Source organism: Plectropomus leopardus, chromosome 14 (genome assembly GCF_026936395.1).
Source record: "Plectropomus leopardus strain MGB_pleo_1.0 chromosome 14, ASM2693639v1, whole genome shotgun sequence".
Classification (NCBI taxonomy): domain Eukaryota; kingdom Metazoa; phylum Chordata; class Actinopteri; order Perciformes; family Serranidae; genus Plectropomus; species Plectropomus leopardus.
Genome location: NC_142189.1, coordinates 17,834,840 through 17,855,990, shown reverse-complemented (window position 1 = coordinate 17,855,990; position 21,151 = coordinate 17,834,840). Strand labels below are relative to the sequence as shown.

General features: G+C 39.7%; 1 protein-coding gene and 1 long non-coding RNA gene across 12 annotated transcripts in view; one reads left to right on the top strand and one right to left on the bottom strand.

Annotated features, from left to right (window-relative positions):
• Positions 1-2,015: 2,015 nt before the first annotated feature.
• The window catches only part of eml1 (EMAP like 1), a 66,087-nt gene continuing 46,951 nt past the window's right edge, over positions 2,016-21,151 (bottom strand). For 7 of the 11 annotated variants that reach the window (XM_088087271.1, XM_088087266.1, XM_042500386.2 and 4 more), the window contains 20 exons: positions 20,990-21,118; positions 20,820-20,848; positions 18,622-18,648; positions 14,695-14,824; positions 12,998-13,147; positions 12,188-12,257; positions 10,706-10,816; positions 10,465-10,560; positions 10,207-10,341; positions 9,942-10,041; positions 9,596-9,747; positions 8,968-9,093; positions 8,721-8,852; positions 7,694-7,761; positions 7,432-7,520; positions 7,133-7,230; positions 6,706-6,793; positions 5,618-5,713; positions 5,392-5,522; positions 2,016-3,965 (listed from right to left, as the gene is read on the bottom strand). In XM_088087271.1, coding sequence (XP_087943397.1) covers positions 3,840-3,965; positions 5,392-5,522; positions 5,618-5,713; positions 6,706-6,793; positions 7,133-7,230; positions 7,432-7,520; positions 7,694-7,761; positions 8,721-8,852; positions 8,968-9,093; positions 9,596-9,747; positions 9,942-10,041; positions 10,207-10,341; positions 10,465-10,560; positions 10,706-10,816; positions 12,188-12,257; positions 12,998-13,147; positions 14,695-14,824; positions 18,622-18,648; positions 20,820-20,848; positions 20,990-21,118 — 2,083 coding nt within the window. In that variant the 3' untranslated portion in view covers positions 2,016-3,839. The remainder of the gene's footprint in view (positions 3,966-5,391; positions 5,523-5,617; positions 5,714-6,705; positions 6,794-7,132; positions 7,231-7,431; positions 7,521-7,693; positions 7,762-8,720; positions 8,853-8,967; positions 9,094-9,595; positions 9,748-9,941; positions 10,042-10,206; positions 10,342-10,464; positions 10,561-10,705; positions 10,817-12,187; positions 12,258-12,997; positions 13,148-14,694; positions 14,825-18,621; positions 18,649-20,819; positions 20,849-20,989; positions 21,119-21,151) is intronic. The other 4 variants (XM_088087268.1, XM_088087274.1, XM_042500393.2 and 1 more) reach the window with 2 other exon arrangements.
• On the top strand, positions 18,750-21,024 carry LOC148187454 (uncharacterized). The gene is made up of 3 exons (XR_015778610.1): positions 18,750-18,878; positions 19,042-19,102; positions 20,904-21,024. It is a non-coding gene; the product is annotated as an uncharacterized LOC148187454 (long non-coding RNA).

Sequence of the window (21,151 nt, the reverse complement as noted above, 5' to 3'; positions counted from 1 at the left end):
GTTACCCATCACTCACCACATTGTAAGTTGAATCCATGAGAAAATGTTTGTTTTTCTCTTATGACAACTCACTCAATGAATGGAAAATCCCCAAAAAATAGGTCAAATTTCTGCATGAATTGCAGTCACGATCACGTTTAACTACAGCAAAACTGTATCAAAACTAGGGCTGCAACTAAAGATTATCTTGATAATCGATTAACCAGTCGATTATTTTCCGATTAATCAGATTTTTTTTAAAGAAAGAAATAATAATTAAAAAAAGCAATTTTTTTCTCCCATCACTTTGTTAAAAACAGATTATCACTGACAACAGTGCAAAAAGCGGCGGTTGCTTGAACATCCCTGAGCTGTCGAAATAATATTAAATTATATATAACTACAAAATCAAATATGAAACAATTAAAAAACTAAATGTTGACAACTTTTACAACATACCGCTACGTTTGCTTACTTTAAAACGGAACATACCTGCTTTTGTGTGGAGACTTGCCTCGCGGCTGAACTCTCGTCCACTTTCGCTTCCCTTTTAGATGCCGCATCATAACCATCGTGCTCGCGTGCCATGTCACGTTTGCATATTTAGCAGCTAACTTCTTGTTTTGAATAGCATGAAGTGCTCCCAAACTTTTCGTTTTTCGTGCGAAACGTTCTCTCTACCTGCGCCATGCCGCTCCAAAACACCGGATGTAAACACTCACGCGACACAGCGTGTGACGTAATAGTCGCGCGACATAACACCGTTACTAATCGATTATAATCGATTTCATCGATTCGTTGTTGCAGCCCTAAAACATCTGTTTACAAACTCTCACACAACTGGTGCTGTATAATCGAAAACTTACAATGCAAAACAATGACACCTGAGTATGCGTGTGCACAGTCATGCTACTCAGCCCATGAGACAGTTTGAACAAAGGTGCTTCAAACGTCCAAATTCTGTGTAGGATTTAGGGGGGATGTTCTGGCAGAAACTGAATATAATATAAGTGTGTTGTGTTTTTTTGTGTAAAATTTACAAAAAAAAAAGTTTTTGATACCTTAGAATGAGCTGTTAATATCAGTTCTCATCCAGAGTCCACCATGTATCATTGCCAGGTTTCTGGAGTAGACTAGAACGAACAAATGAAACACTGGCTTTAGATAGGGCCGCTCATAATTTCCCTTCAGCGTTGGAAAAATACTTATTTATGTGAAACTGCTTTATTGAGCGTTTTTACCACTTTAAATCACAGTATGTATGTTTTGGAGAAGAGACCTCTAAGGATAAGTCAGCTCCCTGTGGAAACCTCCCGACCGTTTGGATCTTAAATTCTCTGAGAAAAAAGGAGAAATCACGTCCACCTATTTGCAAAATGAAACTGCTTATTCAGTGTTTTACTGGTCATAATAAACTGCTCCACTTTGGAGAGGAGGAGACCTTTGCTGATAATTCGGCTCACTGTAAAAACCCCCTGAACAACGAACACTGACAATTCAGATGCAATGTTTAATCCTTACCTGTTATGTATCCATAAATTCCCCTAAATCTTAAATAATAGTAAGATTTCAGCAAAAATGCAGTTGTTGCAAAGTACTGAGCATACCACTGGATAAATGAGTTTGAACTGTTGTTTAACATAATCCTGTTTACTTCATTTCATGCAGAAAGTTCGCCTTGTTTGGATTCTTCATTCAGTGTTGAGGCATGCGAGAAATAAATTTTGCTTTTGCTTTTATAGCATGCGGTAAATAAGTGTGTACAAATGGTCATTCTGTAGGTAAAGTATACCTTTTAAAAACTCATACATCTTTTACTATTAGTAGTATTTACCGTTAGTATGGGCATTTTTTTTTAAAAAAATGACTAAATATAAACTCTACAAGAGTATGAAAGTAAATCATATTTTCACACACCATCTCTTAAAGATTTTGATCAGACTTCCCTATGAAATAAAGAATTTATAAAATAATGAAACCAAAAAAATAAATAAATAAAGTCAGTGATAAAGTGGAAAATATAAGACACAGCCTCATAGGAATTTCATGTTGCATTTACTTTCAGACAAATGTTAAATGTTCAATGGTATTCTGCAGTCCCAAGTGTTTAGTGGTAAGACAAATCACGTTACATTCACTCTGTAGAGTGGTGACTTTAAATGACTGCTGTTAGATTTCAGTGGTTTCCTGATAACACGTCTCCAACCATCAGCCAACGGCCAGGCTTTTCAAACTAATGTGCCTCAGATGTATCAGTGGCAGTTATGGTCACGCCAAAATCTGCTAAACTCCCGTCAAAGAAACCTTGTTTAATCATGCATGTGTGTAATACTGATCTACGGTTACCCATAAGATGATTAAGTGTGACGTACAGCAGGTGTACGGACAGGAAAGCTGACATCGGTGGTTCATGAAAAGCTCCGGTAAATGCTAAATGGTGACTTGCTTGTTGTGTGTGCAGGTTAATGAACCTGCTGCATGTTTATCAGGCTGAAGCAGTGCATCATAGAAAAAAACACCTCAAGAGGGTTCAGTTCAGTTAAATATCTTGCCAGTGACTGATGATGCACATCAGGCGTAAACAGTTACAGTGTAATGGTCTCATCCTTCCTCTTCCTAAGCTGATCCCGGTGCAGTAAAATACAGATAGATACAGATTTGAAAAGGCTTCACATCATTGAAAAAAAAAAACAAAATTCATGCTTGCTTTTCAGTTTTCTTTGCACAAGGCAAAGACACAACAACTCATTTATCAAAAATGTGAAACAGCTTCAAATGCTGTAAATTCATCCACACGTTGCTCATATCTATTTCAAGCCTCTCCTTATATTTACACATCTGGGACTAAACGAGGTTTTAGCGCAGGGAAAAACTCAAAGGAACTGAAATTGGCAGGGGAGGATTTGACTCATGATCTATAAATAATAGGAAAAGTGTCTTTTTTTAAAGACTTGGAGGCATGAAAAAGGTAGAACATGTTCAGATAATGGAGACAATCCAAATCCAGATATTGTCATTTTTCAGTGCCCTTAAATGATCATAAATTGGGCAACATCACATCTCATGTCCACTAAAATTCAGCATTTGCCTAGACTTGGGATTGTAGTTGTCAGACACAATTAGTCAATGCAAATGAGTCAATAATGGCGGGACAACAGCTGAGTTTGATATAACTGATGCGTCTCTGTTTTAGGGAGATGTGTTTAGGGCTCTGTGTGATATGTCAATGTTAATAACAGGGGAGAGTCCCGCTTCAGAAGTGCTTTCCTGAGTTGTTAAATACAAAGTAAAAGAACAATTAGAAAAATCACTGTGTTCTCTCTTTCTTTCCATACACAGTTTTTTTGTTCCAATGCTCTTGGATCTTCAGCGCGACGACGATATTCGATCTGGAACCTCTTCAGTCCGTTATCTGTGGCAGGAGTGCGCACAATACAAGAACAGTGAAAGCCAAACTATACAGATGCAGTCAGAAAGTCAGAGCCTTTGGTTCTGTTTAGTCGAATCCAATTTGTTTTATCTCATGTCATTGGTGACTTGGCTACAGTACGTGAAAATTGTTTTTTTTTACATGTAGTGCGAGTAAAGAAAAAGTGAAATATTATGGATTTTTTTTGTATTTCAAGCAACCGCACATGACACTTCCAACAGTTCGTCTCATCTGGGATCTGAGAGCAGATCGGGAAGAAAAACCTTTAGTTCCCCTTCTGTCAATTCACTTCAGTTCAGGCAGATCCACTGTTTTCTTTTTTTAATTTAAGTTTGTTTTGGTTCAGTTTAGTGCAGTTCAGTTCACTTCAGCTGGTTTTCAGGCCCCAGCAGCAGTAAGAAACAAACAGGATCCGTTCCTGTCAGCTCCCTCAGACTATCCTCCACTGGATCACGCTCATGTCCTTCCCTCCAGTTGATACCAGGTAGCTGTCGTCATACAGGAAGGTCACGTTGGTCACGTGACTGCTATGGCCACCGTTAACATGGCTGGGGGCCTGAAAAGAAAAGCAAATATTGAATTTTGCCTTGCATTAAAGTTTTACAAGAGCTTCAGGGTTAACGTTGATATTTTTTAATATGGACCCTCTTTACTCATGTTTTTTGTGTTTAAGTGATGAATGGAAACAACAATTTTTTTCAGTATTCAGCAAGAAGCCTGCAGTCCGCAGCTGTGAAACAAGCTGCAGTGTTAGCACTCAGGGCATTTGTGCACCATCACTAAACGTCCACTGAAAGTGCCTGATTTTGCCACTGACATTGTCAGATTGTTACCATGAGTGTCTGAAAAGTAATGGAAAGGATCCCTACAGAGACAATCCTTTTTGTTTAACCACAAATTATCCCAAAATGACTACTGTCAAACCCATCAGTCTCCATTTATATAAAAATAACTTTATCATCACAAAGCACACTTCATTCAAAGTCCACAAACAGAATAAAACCCACAAAAGCCTTCTAGGTTCATATCTCCACTGTTTTAACAATCATCAATCTTCATCTGAGCCTGCCAGTGACAAAAACAGGCCCTTTATGTGGACGTACATTGAGGGCACATATGCCCAGAGTGGTTACACTGCAGAGTGTTTCGCTGCTGCGCTCTCTTCCATACTAGACCTGCTTCAAAAACTGTTGTTCCCATTAGTCACAAAAACATGGTAAAATAGGGCCCAGGTTGAAAAATACAGTAAAAATACAAATAATTCCCACTTTAATCTCCGTAAATCGCTAATATAGTCAAAAAGTAATCAATAAAATGTAACATTTATGCATCATTTAACCTGTATGTAACAGAAACTTTCAGGTACCTGTAACTTTTGTAACGGGATTCTTCAGCCTCTTTATGATGTAGCCTGTTTATGAGGCTTATCCTGTTTATAATCGTATTCGGGATAGGGTCTTTACATGAGCACAGAGAAATCGGGTCATTCACTTTCTGAGTGTTCACCTCTGTTTCTTTCAGAGTACTCCAGCTAACATATTCACATTTCTCATAATACTCCAAAAGCCTGATCATAAACAGGTCATTCACGTCCATGCTCTGAATGTGAGGTAACCTTGCATTTTATGTCTTGTCAGGATGTCACAAGCTCAAGCGGCTTACATGATGTTTACTCTTTGTCAGCGTGTGACAAGCTGTTAGTTGATGTCCAAAGACATGACTACATAAGATGGCCCAAACTGCTGTGTCACGCCCTCGGATGATGCTAGATAAAGATAATGGGTAATTAACTCCCGCTCTGACCTCAGCAGTTGTCAGTTTAATAATCTGACATCGCCCGTGCTCAGAGCTCGCTCTGTTCACTAAGCTCATTCTAGACCGTTTGCTGTGAGTTCATCTGCAGATGCTGAATTAAACTTAATAGAAAGACAAGTTCTGACTTGATTTTTGTTTGTTTGTTCAGTATTTTCTCAGTATCTTACCCTGAACTGTGAACAAGGGTATGAGAATAGGTGGACCTTCCCAAAGTCGTCTCCGGTAACCAGGAGGCTTTTATCGCTGGACCTGCAGACAGCGTTGATGTCCGTGCCATCTGAACCGTCGGGCCACAAGCCTGAGGAGCAGAGAGGGCAGTAGAGAAGATTATTGAATGGACATTAAAATATAAACACACTCACAGAGAGGAAAAGGGAAGCAGCTTTCACCTACCAAAGACCTGGAAGCCCAGAGGGCAGGTGTGGGTGGCCCACTCGATATCTCTGGTGGTCTCCACACTGACCACCTGTTTACACACGGATGGGATCCCTGGGAAAACATACACATAACAAATATGTGATCCAGCATAAATTCATTTAATGGGACCTACTTCAACAAAAATGTTTTTTTTTAGTGGTTATTATCTCCTGTTATTCAAAACTACTTATGATTTGAAGTTTTCAGGTATTAACTTCAACTCGCACATAAACTCATCTTTTCATGGAGTAAAAATTGCATTAAAGGGATAGTTTAGATTGTTTTAAGTGGTGTTGTATGAGGTACTTATCCATAGTCAGTGTATTATGTAAAGTAGACGGTGCTTGGACCCTATACTGCATGTACTGTATAAAATTAAGTTGCATAATAAGCCTCAGGCGGTAGTGAGTCAATAGCTTTTCTGGAAAGAAAGGGAAGAAACATATCCAAAATATGCCGGATTTGTGTTAATGTGTACTTCCAGATATTGCTGATATTTTTAAAGATTTTTTTTTAAAAGTTATCCAACAGGACAGTAACTCTGTTCAAACCTGGCTTTCAAAGGGTTTGTTTAGATTCCTTAAAGTCAGACAGACGAGCTGATGGAGGCAGCAGTACACCATCAGCTCCCCTGCTCTGCGAGGTAAAATCACTCGTTTTGTTGAAGGAGTCTGGTGGCTTTGAAGAGAGCGTGAATTACCACTTCAGTTGCTTATTGGAAAGTATTTGATGGCAAGGTTAATCAATGAAAATATTCTAAATATAGCGTTATTATGTCTACTCTCTGTCACAGAGAGTTGAGAGTAACGCAATTTCAATCCTCTGTTTGTCTTGTACATACTGCAGAATTGACAATAAAGCTGACTTTGACTTGCATTCTTAAATTGTTATTGATTCTTTTAGTTGCCTAAAGTATGTTTTTTTTAGCGGCTGCACCTGTCCACAGCATTAGATTAGCCTCCATGCCGGCACTCCTGTCTGCTTCTCCAAACTGAGCGACTGACTCATTCAACCCCACTTCAAAACAACAACAGCTGTGATTTGATGACAGTGATCATACTTACAATACAGTATCTCATAGTCCCCTGAATTTGATACCAGGTACTGGGAGTCCACTGACCAGTCCAGATGGGTGATAAAACTAGAATGACCCTGAAATGTGACAGAAAAGGACCACGTTACATCATTTATCTTCACAGTATTCCCAGAGTAAAATAAATTTCAAGCACCAGAAATAACCCTAAAAATGTGGATTGGATTTGACATAGCTGTGCGTAGTCATTATGTTAGCATAGATGCAGTCCTGTATGACTCAGCTGGCTGTCATTTATAATTGTGCAGCTTCTGTATCGACACACAGTGAGGACGGAGTGCACAGAGTGGAGGCCCAAACATAGAGCTGACGAGGGAACTAAATATAAAGATGATGCCAGGAGGAACTAAAAATAATGGAGCCACGGATGAGGGAGGGATATAAATACAGGTGCTCACCGAGCACTTCCCCACTCGGCTGTACTTCCTTCCATTTTCTGCCACAGCGTAGATGTAGATGTAGTTGTCATGGGAACCAATAGCAAGGAAGTTACCATCTAAATCAAATAGAAGACAAGAGGATTATTGGTAATAAAATATAATAAAAATGTACATGTTTGAAATTGCCTTCTTTGTATGATCCTAACTATTTCCCCTGACATGAATAAATGCTGTGCAGTAGATTTCCAAACAACAACAGACGGCAAAAACACTTGACATGCACAGAGGAAACACACTGTCAGTAGTTATCACCATACCTGGTCCGTAGCACATAACAGACAGCTGTTCATTCCCATCTGTGTGCACTGTGACGAGATCCTTAGAGTCGGTGTCCAGCACCAGCCACCTGCAGGATCAACGACAGCTCAACAGTCTGGCTTTTTTTTCTTTTTAAAAAAAATCAATTTAAGGAACACACAGGGCGGAGGGTTTTCAAATCCAGAAAATTTTCTTTTGTAGCTGAAGTAATCATGTAAACATTATATTTCTTAAGAGTTTTTTGATGAAGGTATCCCGTACCTGCCAGTCTGGGTTCCTATTGCAACCACAGCTCCAGACGGATGGAAGCCTGCTGACTGGGCAGCATCCTGTCAGACGCAAGAAGCAGAGTATGCATGTAAGTCCCCTTTTGACTAAACAAAATGTATTTTTGCCCATTGTTATTTCATTTGGATGTTTGAGCCTCACTGTGCAGAACAATTGATATGCAGAGTCTGACACAAAAAAAAGCTGTTTTCATAGTTCAGGCTGAATGGTAAAAGTGAATCTGTCTGTTTATGAGTTTGTGAACTTGGGGCGTTTTCCCCTTGGTTTTGTTTCTTTTTTAAAAGATATTTTTGGTTTTTTTGTCTTTATTTACAGGACAGTGATAATGTGAAAGGGGGAGAGAGAAGGGATGACATGAAGCAACGGGCTGAGGTCGAAATCAAACCTGTTTGACAACACTCTGCAAAGAAGACGTGCTGCCGTCAGACTGAAAACAAAAAAGCTAATATGGGCCAACTGTTACTACTATTAAGCAAGCTGCTCAGCTGAATCCCAGAATGCAAAGCACGCCTAGCTCCAAAAGCTGTCTATCTCAAACTTAGGGGGTATACCTAGTAGTTAGGTTGGATTGAGCTCGGATAACATTTCCACCACAAACAAACCCCTCCAGAGATTGGTTGAGACCAGATTGACCCCCCCTCTGGGGTCTCAGTGTGGTCGTTTTTTTTGGTCTTATTACCGTCTTCAACCCTGCACCAATGAATCTCACAAACAAGTCTGATTTGATTTGATTAAATGGCACACCTTAGACAAAGTTTAACTAGTTTATGTATCATCACAACTCATTTGGAAGTCAGTTTTGGTCAAATATGCAGCAGATTTGACATCACATTTCTCTGGTTGCTTCCAAATACATTTGTGCATTTTCATTGCTTCATGTGCAGGTCCTGTTGGTTCTCAAGGACATCAGTACTGACTAAAAAATGGCTGATTCATCACTCATGGTGTGCTGTGTAATTCCCATGACTGACCCCAGGGGGCAGTGTTGTCTTAAACTAACCTCCATGCTCTTGGTCCAGATGAGCTGATGGGAACTTGAGTCCCACAGACAGACCTGTCTGTCGTAGCCGCATGTGAGGAACTGAGGCTTCCAGGGGTGGACGGCCAGACCCCACAGCTCGTCAGTGTGACCCTGGAGAGGAAAGGTGAGATCTATTGATAAAATATCTGGCATATAAAATCGTCATTTGCAGCTCAGCACCTTAATATAAAATGTAGAAATAGTGTATGAAGACAGCTGCATCTACCTGTGTAATGGGCACGAATTCTCCATCCAAACTCCCCTGCAAAACGAAGTGCTTGGTAGTCCCGATGAGTACACTCTCTCCTCTGCCCTCTGCTATGGTCCGAATGGGACCAAATAACTCGGGCACCTGTGGAGAAAACAAAAGAATCATGTAAACCATCTGTTCACCTGCCAGAATAAACATCAATATATATTTTACTGCTTAACAATGTGGTCTTTGTAGAGCAAATACAACACAAGTGATCCATTATTCTCATCACTATAAATATCTATGAATCTCATTGAGAGCACAAACTCATCTTATCCTCTGTAATATTTATGAAATGGTGCAGTTGTCAGAATGCACAGCCCGCCGCCTCGGGCAAGAGTGCAATTTCTGGCTAATATAAGCAACCTACTTTAAAAGAAGAACTGCAGCTTAACATTTTATTTAAACATATTAGCAGAATGTGGTGATACCAGAGCAGATCATTAGGTACTGTGGAGAGCATCAAAAACCCTGCATTATTGCAATTAAATAATTCTAAAAGGTATGACATGCATTTTTCATGAACTTCAATTTTTTCCCCTATTTTTTAAAGGAAGCAGCCTGCTTAATTTTCATGATTTCTGTTGAACTTTTTGCTCACCTCCACTGTTTGTATCTGCTGGTAGCTGTTGTCCCAGGAGATGAGCCTGCGGTCTTTGCCTCCAGACACCAGCGTGCCGTTCCTCAGCATGCACAGAGCAAAGATGCTGCCCTCGTGAGCTCCCTGGATGACGTGGCTGATGCGATTAGTGCCTGCGTGACAGAGATGGGATGAGATGGATGAGAAGGTTCAGTTGGAGACAGTCGGACAGAAAGGTCAAGTGCTCGAGGAGGGCAGATTAGGAGACAGACAGACGGGGTGATCAATAGATAAATCAGAGACAAAACCAGATCTGATTGGACCACTCTGTGTAAATAAAGGTTGATGAATGGATGAATTAACGTGCCTTTTCCCCACACCAGGATGTTTCCACTTGAGTCTCCGGTGATGGCGTCTCCATTTTCTGCAAAGGTTACGCACAACACAAACTTGGGCTTCTCCTGTTTCTGCAAGAAACACAAGGACACACATGTTGTTTCACTACCACTGATTATCTTTAAAAGGCTATAAATGGGATCATATGTCATACCATCGACAGTCATGATCGCATTTGTGTCTCTACGTTAGATTTTATGGCTGTACAGATTAGAGCCAACAGGTTGGTGTCCTACCTCAAACAGGCCTTGCTTCTTGACCAGCACGCCTTTCTCCAGGTTCCAGAAATAGAGATGGGATTTGCCGCAGGTCACCACGATGTTGCTGTCTGTCGGGTGAAAGTCTGCAGCAAACACCGACTCGTTGGAGCACTGAACACAAACACGAGACACAGTGAAACTACAAATACACACGTCAAACAGACAAATAATTTGAGCACTGTGTCAGGGTACTTCTTAATTAAAAAACATTTAGCCTCACAGACACACACTTACCTTGACCTCAGCCAGTCTGTCCTCTCTCTGCCAGTCCCACACAGAGAGGACATGGTCGTTGGAGTCGTCTACGACACACAATGTATTTCCTCCATTCTAACACACAGAAAAAGACATAAATCTGAGCTAATTCACTGACCAAATAGAAACTAACAGGAGTGAAACCAGCTTCAGAGCCCTGCTATCATTTGCACATCTCTACTTAAACTCCCTGTTAGGAGTATCAGTGGTGTTTCCTTACCGACTTGGAGAAAGCCAAGCAGACCAAGGCTCGGTCAAAGAAGCCTGCGCCTAGGACATGGAGCGTGTTGAGGCTGACAGAGTCCCACACACGGACATGAGGAGCCAGCTGCTGCCAGGAACAAAACACACACACAAACACATGGACACAACATCAGGAGAGCATATCATCAGTATGTAAGGCTTACTGAAGCATTGACTGAATTGAATGAATATATAAAAGAACGTGAAGTGAATGTGTTTTAACTCCTACGTCTGTTTTTAAAGAAACGTAAGTTTATTTATACATCACTATACAAACACGTGGTGATTACAGGAACATTGAAATGCATTAAACATAAGACAATAAGAAAACATTAAAACTGCATTTAAAAAACAAGAAGTGAGAACAAGTAAACAAATGGTTGCAGATTAAATATAAGTTATTTATCTAGTTTACTGGAACGTCTTAGTGAACAATATTGTTTTAAGCCCTGATTTAAGAGCTTTTTTAGACTTCAGGTATTCAGGAAGCTTGTTCCAAAGGGGGGAGCATAGAAACTAAAAGCTGCATCACCTGCGGTTATTTTGATCCTGGGAAGGCTGAGTAAACCTGTCCCAGACTACCCGAGGAGTCTGGGTGCTTCATGTGTTACAATCACAAATGTCACAAATGCATTTGGGCCTGAGACCATTTAGTGCTTTATAGACAAGTAATAGAATTTTAAAATCTATTCATCGACACGTATGAAACCAGCAGTGGTGGAATGTAACTACGTACATTTATTCAAGTACTGTACTAAAGCACAGTACTTTTACTTAACTTGAGTACTTCATTTTTTTTGCTATGTTATACTTCTACTTCATTTTAAAAACCAATATTGTACTTTTTACTCCACTTCATTTAGTTTACAACATCAGTCGCTAGTTACTTTGCATTACAAATATTACAAATATAATCAATATTATGATGTATTATACAGATTAAGATAAAACTTTATTGATCCCTCTGTGAAATTCACAAGCTACCCAGTAGTATTTATATTCTAAAAATCAGCCTTGCCTTTATAAGATGCAAAATTAGAGTAATTATTTTTTCACATTAATTAAGAACTATAATTTAATTATGCAATATTCATATTGCATTATTATTAAATCATATTGATCTGATCAAGCCATTCTGCATAATGAGCACTTCTACTTGTTGCTGTTTGAGTACATTAAGATGTTAATGCTTTTGTACTTTTACGTAAGTAAAACTTTGAATGCACTTTTACCCCAAAGAAAGTATTTTTATACTGTCATGTTCTGTACTTTTACTTAAATAAAAGATCTGGATACTTCTTCCACATCAGGAATCCAGTGCATTGATTTAAGGACCGCTGTTATGTGCTCTTCATTCTTTGTGTTAGTCAGAACTGTCTATAGCAAAGGTCCTTACTCCGCTAATAAATCAAATACTAAAAGCTAAAGTGATAAAATATCAGCAAGAGACCTCACTTACTTTTCCATCGGCAGAGGTGCCCGCCACCTGCCCGGTTGCTATGGTGATTTTATCAGGGTGGACGGCCAGGCTGGCAAAGAGAAAGACGTGAAAACAGACATGAAAACAGTTAAAAGCGTTTCAACATCAAAAGGGACTATTTGAATAAAGATGAGCAACGTGCTCAGAGAACATGAAAGGAGGTTTTAAAGCTGTGAATACGATATTCACTGTAGCTACCACACGCTGTCTGTTCTAATGGGAGGGGGAAATGAAACAGTTTAAGATAAATTCATCCCTTTTTTGGGAATGGCGGAGCAGGAACACCGCCATAGCATGTGTGAAGCTTTAACACTTTGTCTTCAAAGGATTAAAAATCTGTTTGTGATCCGTCCTTTGATCTGAAATCCGAAGCGTTCATTAGTAAATTGAACTTTTGTTAACCTCAGAGCGTGATAAGATAATTATGGCTGTGTCTTTTTAAGGTTACTCATCACTCTGCACACTTTCTCTCTTTGATGCTTGTGCACAAATGTCTGCATGCACAGCACTCGAGTGCACTTGTTACCTTCCCTTATTACGGTTATTCTGCTCTTATTGAGTATCAAGAAAACACGCTGTGAATTAACTCTGCAGCTGTAAGGGTTGTAGAAATGGTGTAAATATCAAATCTAACAGGGAAAGGAGATGAAAGGTAGATGACAGATGTGATACGGGGCAGCAGTACATGACTGAAGCAGTGGAAGCAGCCCCTCAGGTTAGTAAGTGTGTGTGTGTGTGTATGTGTGTATGTGTGTGGTGTGTGTTTTATAATCCCCAAGTGTGTCTCACCATTTGATGTCATCCGTGTGTCCGGTGTAGTGTCTCTGCAACTGCTCGTCCACGTTGAACAGGACGACCACCGAGGCAATGAAGTACACCGTTTCTCCAGTGGGCAACAGGTAAAGGTTGGAGCGACAGTCTCGGCCACGGTAACCATAACTGAACATTAAATAAGGTCAAGGTCACGAAATGGAGTTGAAATGATATCCAAAATAGAGCAGAAACAAATAAGTCCTTTGTCAACATGCCCCAGTCACAGCTTCTTGCTTCTGAAGATTTTCAGCTTTTTTTGTCTTCTCTGATTTTAAACTGAATATCTTTAAGTTTTACACCGTTGGATAAAACAACATTTAACCGTGGGAATAAGTCAATGAGCAACTTAAGCAGAATGAGCCAAAAATCTGCAAGACATTACTAAAAAGTACAAAAAGATTACCCATCAAAAAAACTTACTGACTTACCACTTACTAATAGCCCAAACCACTTTTTTTCAGTTGTAAAGCAATATACTGTGGATTCTGTATATAACTGGGTATTTAATAGAGCTGTTGATTGATTCAGGTCCAACTCTTGACATTTGTGTGCAAAGAATTAAAATTGTACATATTGTGTATAAAAAGGCTTAGTCACAGCCCTGAACTTTCTTGTTGGCTGTGGATCGAGAGGTGGCACGATTAGGTGGCTGGGCGTGTCTTAACCCCCCCCATTTTTGAGACTGAAGCCAAAAGTATGGGGTTTAGCAAACCTTTATAATTACTTTTCAGACATTTTCTTCATATTTTGTTTTTCTTGTTTCTCTCTTTTTTAACTGGTTCATTAATTGTCTGACTAATTCTTATTATTAAAGTTAAGATTAAAGTATGTGTGGGAGTTGTCCTCCATACAAAATGAGTAATTATTATCTAGACTAAGACCTTTGCCAGTACAATTTTATGACTCTCACAGTCATGATTACACTCCTTTGACCTAATCCTAGTCCTTGTTTTATTAAGCAAATACAGAGCCTGGGAACACCGAAATGTGACTTCACTCTCTGTTCGGGGCGCCATTAATAATGGGATGGTACCACAAAAATAGCCTACATTCAAAATGCATTTAAATGACTATTCAGCATTAAAACACGCCCACATGTCTAATCTATCTGTAACCTAGTTCATGCTGAATTCAACATATATGGAATAAGCAGCCCATATATCTATTTCTGTGTCTGTGTGTGCTTCTCTCCTCAGATTTAATCTTTACTGTGTCTCCCCTACGGCTGTTTTCCCTTTGGGTTTCTGCTCGACTGAACAATACGCTGCATTCATTCTTTCATCAACAAACGAAAGAGAGAGAGTCACCGCAAAATGAAACAAAATAAAAATAAAAGAGCACAAGAGGAGCTGCTGACTGGTTGTGCCTCTCTGCCAGCTGTGTGCAGGTTATTACTGACTGCAGGCTGCAGAGCGATGAGCCCGTCTCTGGCTGCTGCAGCGCCACATGGTGAAAATAAGCATCTGAGCAGATCTACTCTGACAAGCAGGGGAAGAGGAGACGACACTTTTGTCAGCTTCCTCTCACAGCTACATCATAGGCCAATCTGGATTTACTGTTCTCAGAAGATTACGTTTCAAAACTTTCTAAATCACAAGCAGGACTGAATTTGAAACTTATTATTTCATGGAAAATTCCCTGCACAAAAAAAGTGGTAGATAAAAAAAGGATACACCCAGTCCAGTTTGAGTTTGTTGCTGGGCAGCTCGGCTCTGGCCTCCAGGCAGTAGCTGTCCACCTGGTCTTTGGGCATGTACATGGTGACAGGACGACCCTTCAAGTACATTTTCACATAACCTTCCTCTGCAAAAAGTAACAGAAAGGATCAGTAAGATAAATGTCGAAAAATACATATTTGAATGCTGTAATTATGTCTCTTTTTAATAATATGACAAGTATGCAGAAAGCACAAACATGACACTGAAGCATAATAGAGTGTTATTATGATGTGAGTGACAGAGGTGACAATGTTGATGAATATGTGACAAGATTAGTGAATAATAGGGAGATGTGATGTTTTTGTTGCTATGAAAATGACTCAAAGACAACAAATGACAGAATTTGCAAACACAAACAAAATAGCTTTTTAACTGACTTTATTAGTAATTTCAAATACATTCTTGTGACAACAAAGAGCGCAAAATGAACTGCAAACACTTTTAAAACTCATAAATATTCAGCTCACACAGCAGAGGTTAACCAACATAAAATGCAGACACAAGCAGAGCGATGGAAATGTTATGAAAAAACAACAAAAAAACAGATCCAAGCTTAGAAAAGGGGGATAATGAGAAACCCTCATCAATTTAAAATACGCTAACACTGAAAAACAAATCATGCAGAAAACATTAAGGGAACCAAAACAAACAAAATGAACCATTAATGTCCAAAAATATTTATCTATTTGTTGTTTAAACTCAACAGAAGTCTATACCATGAGGTAACATAATGGACTTACGGGTGAGATTTTATGAGAAGATACTAAAAAAACAATCTATCTCTTTGCAACTTCTTTGGTGTGAGAGGAAATGTAAAGTGACAATACACTGCAAAGTGGAGTTTTATGGTACAGATTTGATATAAAACCATGAATTTGGTTCTGGACTGATCTTCTCTGACACATAAAGATACATCTTCAAGTTGTATTTCCAGATGTGATTAATTAGTAACAAATCTGGAAGTACTGGCTAGGAGACTTGATGGGACTGCGATAACTGGGCGTATCGAGGGGAGAGTACGATGACAAACTCCCAGACTTTCTCAAGTGGAGGTTAAAACTCGGGGTCTTTCTGACCGGGGGCACCTTGGCCTTTCTGGCCTTGCCCGTCTTGCTGCTTTCTGAGGTCTGTTGGGGGATGATGGCTGAACGGGTTGTTACAGACGAAGCCGCGGAGCTGCAGCCGGTCCCTGTCCGTTTGGCAGAGTGGCTGAGGTAAATCTGTACTGTGACTATAATGTAGACGGGGAAAAGAGCAGAGGAGCCGGTGATGGAGAGGAGAGGCAGAGGTTGCCAGGGCCGGTTGGGTGGACGGGGCCAAATGGGGCCAAAGCGGAACAAGCGGGGCGAAGAAGCAAGAAATGTAAAGGGTGGAGGAGGTGGGTAGAATCAGTTAGACAGACGTAACGGCTGTTTCTGTGTCACACTTATATAAATAATCATAAAATTGGGAAAACACAAACTAACAAAAGGAAAGTAGGGAAACTGATTCCTATCGTCAAACACTGGGATCTTTTCTTGCATCTTATCGTTGTTAAGAAGTTTGGAGTAATTAAATAATTTATATTAATAATTTATTGTCTCATCAGTATGATCCTGCCATGAGGTTTACCTGAGTGTTGAGAGAAAAAATAATGTTTTAAAATTTACCATAAATTCTAGCTATTGTAACCTTTGGAGCATGCCAAAAATGTGAAATTTGTCAACGGGCAGCATATTATTCAACATATAAGGAGATTAAAATGTTCAATAATAAATTACCTATTAATACAAACAGGATGTTCTTTGGTGTAAATGGAGGAAAACTCCCCTTAATCAACATCAAACTAGATTGTTCTTTCCAGGAAACTTCTGAGGAAATTAATTAGTCTTGTTTTTTCTTGCGAAATACTGCATAGTTTCATCTCTTCAGGCCTCTAATAATTACTCAGATGAAACAAGCTAAGAGGGCAACAGCTATTTGATTAAACTGCTCACAGCAGACGCTGTGGATGTCCTGCATGCAACCTGATGCGGAGACACAAGCAGACATTTCTTCATTTTACGGGGTCAGAACCACTCATCTACATGCCTTCAAGACTAAAATATTCAGAATATTCTGGATTACAGGAATAGTACACCCACCAATTGACAATTTGTATATCAAGTACTCACTCTGTGTTACATTGAATTCTTAAAGGAAACTTGGTTGTTCTCGCAAATGAACTAAGAATCCTAAACCAAAAATTCTTGATGAATTTAAGTCATGAGGGATCTTATTAAAATATCTGTTCACAAACACTCACACAAGTCGTGCAGTATAATTCAGGTCTCATTTTTCCAGTCGTGTGCTCAGTACTTCTCAGACAGCCCTTTCCAACGGGGAACCGAACTAAAAGTGAAACTTATCTGTGCTCTCCTCAAAGCCAGACTCCACTGACATAAACAGTGATTTTTACCTTGCTGAAGGAGGGAACTATGGCTCTACTGCGGCCTCAGTCGTAGTTTGTTTGTGATAAGGTGTTACTTCTCCGTTTTAAAAGATTAGTTCAGATTTATCAAAGTCACAAAATAACAAATAAACTACGGATCAAGGCATTGGTTGACAAGCAGCTGGTGTGGTTGGTGAAAATTAAAATTTATGTTTTTGTCAAGGTGTCTGGTTTTGAAGAGAACATAGATAAGATTTTCAGTTTAGTTCACTGTTGTAAAGAGATGTCTGTTTGGGAAGTACTGAGCATTAGTCAGGATACATGAGACTTCTATTGTACTGCACTAGCTGTGCAAGAGTTTTGAAACAAATGTTTTGATATGGTTTTGTTGTTATTAAATACAGATCCCTTTTACTTCAAGATTTTTTTCATTTTTTTGGATTTTTAGTTCACCGTGGAGGCAGCAGGAGAAAAACAGTTTTCTTTACAAATTCAATGTGACACGGGGTAAGTAATAGATATACAAATGGTGATTTGGGGGGCGAAGTATTCCTCTAATTATTTCATACCAATAATGGCTAAACAGCAATATATATATATATAGATGTGTGGAAATGAGCTCTAACGCCAGTCTTTTCTAAATTCCTGGCAGCCTTGTGAATACTTTGCTGAGAGGGACTACACACAAACAGACAACACTTCAGGCCATGTGAGAAAACTACAAGCCGTAAAATCAAACAGACTTCAGTAGGAACTACCCAGAAAAGAGACTGAATGTGTTTGTGATGCAAATATTCATTTTGAGGGCAGGAAGATAATAAGAGCAGTGGCAAATCTACTTTGCTCTGAGCTGCAGCAAGGAATCTCAGAACAGAGGATTTAAGTGTTCGCAGAAAAACTCAAAGCGACTGCGAGGAAGCGAGTGTCAGAAATCTTTGTGTTGTTACTATGGTGACAGAGACTAAATGCCTACGAGCAAAAGTGAGGCTGTGAGCAAACACACACACGTATGGTGAAGCTGCAGCTTCGTCCACTGTTAAACAACAAGTGTGGAGACACACAAGTGCAACACTGCAAACACAATCTGACGCAGCTCTCAGTGGAGGTTAGGTAGTTTGTATGTGTGTGTGTGTGTGTGTGTGTGTGTGTTAGTTAAGTCTAAAAACAATAAAGGGAATGTAACTCACACACACACTTTGTCAACCCATTCCTGCCCCTGTCTGGACAGCTCTCCGATCACTGCACTGAAGGGAATCTCTAAAGTTTCCAATATCACCAGAATGTTTTAGAGGAAAAATCCAAACAGGATATGAGTTAAAATTTCAAAATAATAGTCCTGATTTTATTTTTTGCCTCTGCACTGCAGCTCAGAACAGAGGTGATGCATCTACAGAGATCAAAACAAATCATCCGCAGTGACCAGAGAGCTGTGTAGACTGGGGGCTTTAGGCAAGGGGAGGGGGGGAGCCTACCTTTGCAGTGGGTCACACGGCGCGTCCCTTGTAAAGGTCACAGAGAAAGACATAAGCACCAGGTGAGGGGTGGCAAGGCTTCCTCACTTCCTGGTCTGTCCTAAAGTGAGTGCACTTCCTGTTTCCTGGTGTTAACGAACAGCAGCTCCTGTGCTCAATACTCATAATGAATCAGCACTCCTTCCCTGATAGTTAAAATGAATCACTGCTCATTTCTGTGTGACCATTTCTCCCACCCTCTAATCCTCCTGCATGTGGTAAGAAATTAAACTGACTTGCCTTTTTCCCTCTTTGTTTAGCCGTTTACAAGGAAAAAACAAAACTCAGGTTTTGGCCTTTTTTTTTCTCGCATTTAACTGTTGTTTCTGATTATTCTTTGCGATGTGAAAGTAAATAAAACAAACACATGTTCTTGCACAGGTTTGCAGCACACGTTGTATCAAATGAGCCACTTTGCATGTAATCACTTCATGTATTGGAGGTAAGCATTATATTGACAGAATTTACTGCCGCAATTATCATTCGTATCGGTAAGCGGTCAGCTAGCAGCAATTTATGTCCATGGTGATGCCCTGATCGTGCCGCTTTGCAGGAGATTATTTGTCTATAATTAATTCAGATATTCAATAAGTGGTGCACAGTGGTAATAATTAAACATGTGGCTCACTTTCTCCTACAGTCAGCATCCGACATTAGGTAGAGGCAGCCTTGTAAAAACAGATCGGACTTCCGTCATGATAACTGATTTATTACTGACTGCATTAACATTTCTGCCTTGTGATCTGATGGTTAGTTTGCAAATACAAAGAACACCTATTAGTGTGAATTTACTAGAATGGGACCTCAAACTATTAAATACTAAAGGTATTTAGTCGATGGAGTGTCTCAGCACTACACTTGCGTCACTTTAGCCTCTGAAAATGCATCTGGCTCTCCATGAGTCTGATTAAGCTTTGTTAGGATGCAGCCTGGACTGAAGAGAAGTGGAGTCAGGTGTGTAAACCAAATGAAAAACAGCAGCTCAATTTACACAGAAATCAATATCATGCTGGTGATGGAAATTCTGATCAATACTCATTTCATTTCATATTCAGCCCCATTGTCTTGTTACCATGTGTGTCCTGCTTTCTGTTTGAAGAATAAACTGTGTGTGAGATGATCCACTTGTCTTGTGCAAACGGTAGTTCTGGAGACACTAAAAATTAAATGAATTCATTTTTTTTTTTTTTTAAGTTACTCCACCTGTGCTTCTTTAGCTCTCAATTCTCTCTTTTTAATTAATCCAACTCAGAAATATCACATAAATGACTGAAAAGATGTTTAAAATCTGCAGGAAAAATATGAGTAACATTGAGCGAATGCTTTCTTAGTCACAGCGTGTTCAGATAAAGGTCGCTATCAAAACTTAAAGGGGCACTAGTATTTTTTAACAAGGGTCTTATTCTTCATTTTACAATTACTACAGCTATTATGACGATGGGTGATGCTAAACTTGTACTCGCCACCTCCATCAAAGAAGTCTGGGCAACACACCAAAATGTATTATAAAGTATAAAAACTTCCTAAAGCAGACTCCACATTAGAGGCTACAATTTTGGGGGGATTAATGTGAGATTAATACAAGATGCAGCCAACTTCACTAATCATCATGTGACGGGGACGGGACAGAATCGGCCAGGACAGAAATCATAATAACAATAGATCAGTTTGTAAAACTGGCCACAATTATCAGAGCAAGTATGAGACCCAAAGAGAACAATATCTGAATTTAATTCAATTTACATGAAAAACAAAACAAAAAAAAACTTTGTACACAACTTCAGTTCAATTTAAATCCAGCAAAAAAAAAAAAAAGCTTTTTAAAAACAAAAGATGGATGGAAGTTTGGATGTGAAGATGTAGTAATAGACTGAGCAGACTGGTGAGAAGATGAATGTTTGATGTTCAAGACAACACATCATGTGCAGTGTAGCCTCAGTGGTCCTCTGTGTGCAGAAAACAGCTCAAGGCACTGACTCAAATTATGGCTGACATCAACGTCTCTCTTGTTTTGGGAATAAACAAAAGGCGGATAAATAATTTGGTATTCTGACAGGCTTGCATTGACCTTTATCTGACACAGGGAGCCACTGAGTGTGTGGTGTGTAATGTCTCTCAGGGTTGTACCACAGCAGGAAACTATCGCTCTATCTTCTTACCTGCATTGAACACTGGGTCCCTCTGTTTGCTGCAAAGTAAATGAGTAAACAGACAGCTGTCATTGTATGTTTTTGATTTTAAAGGAGATCAGCGTTGGTGTGTCAAACTACAAGATGAATGTGTGAGCCACTAAATGGAGGGAGCTGATTCAGCGTAACCTCAGTGTTACCTGTCACTTCTTTTGCCGCTGGAATTGCTGCCGGTGGATCCAGCGCGAGTTCGGTTGCCCTTGGAGTCGCCTGAATCTTTCCGTGTGAGAGTTCCCACGTGTTCATTTGAGTTGGCTCTCCTCACAGTGCTGCGGTGAGAAGAATTGAGGCGGCCAGAGGCA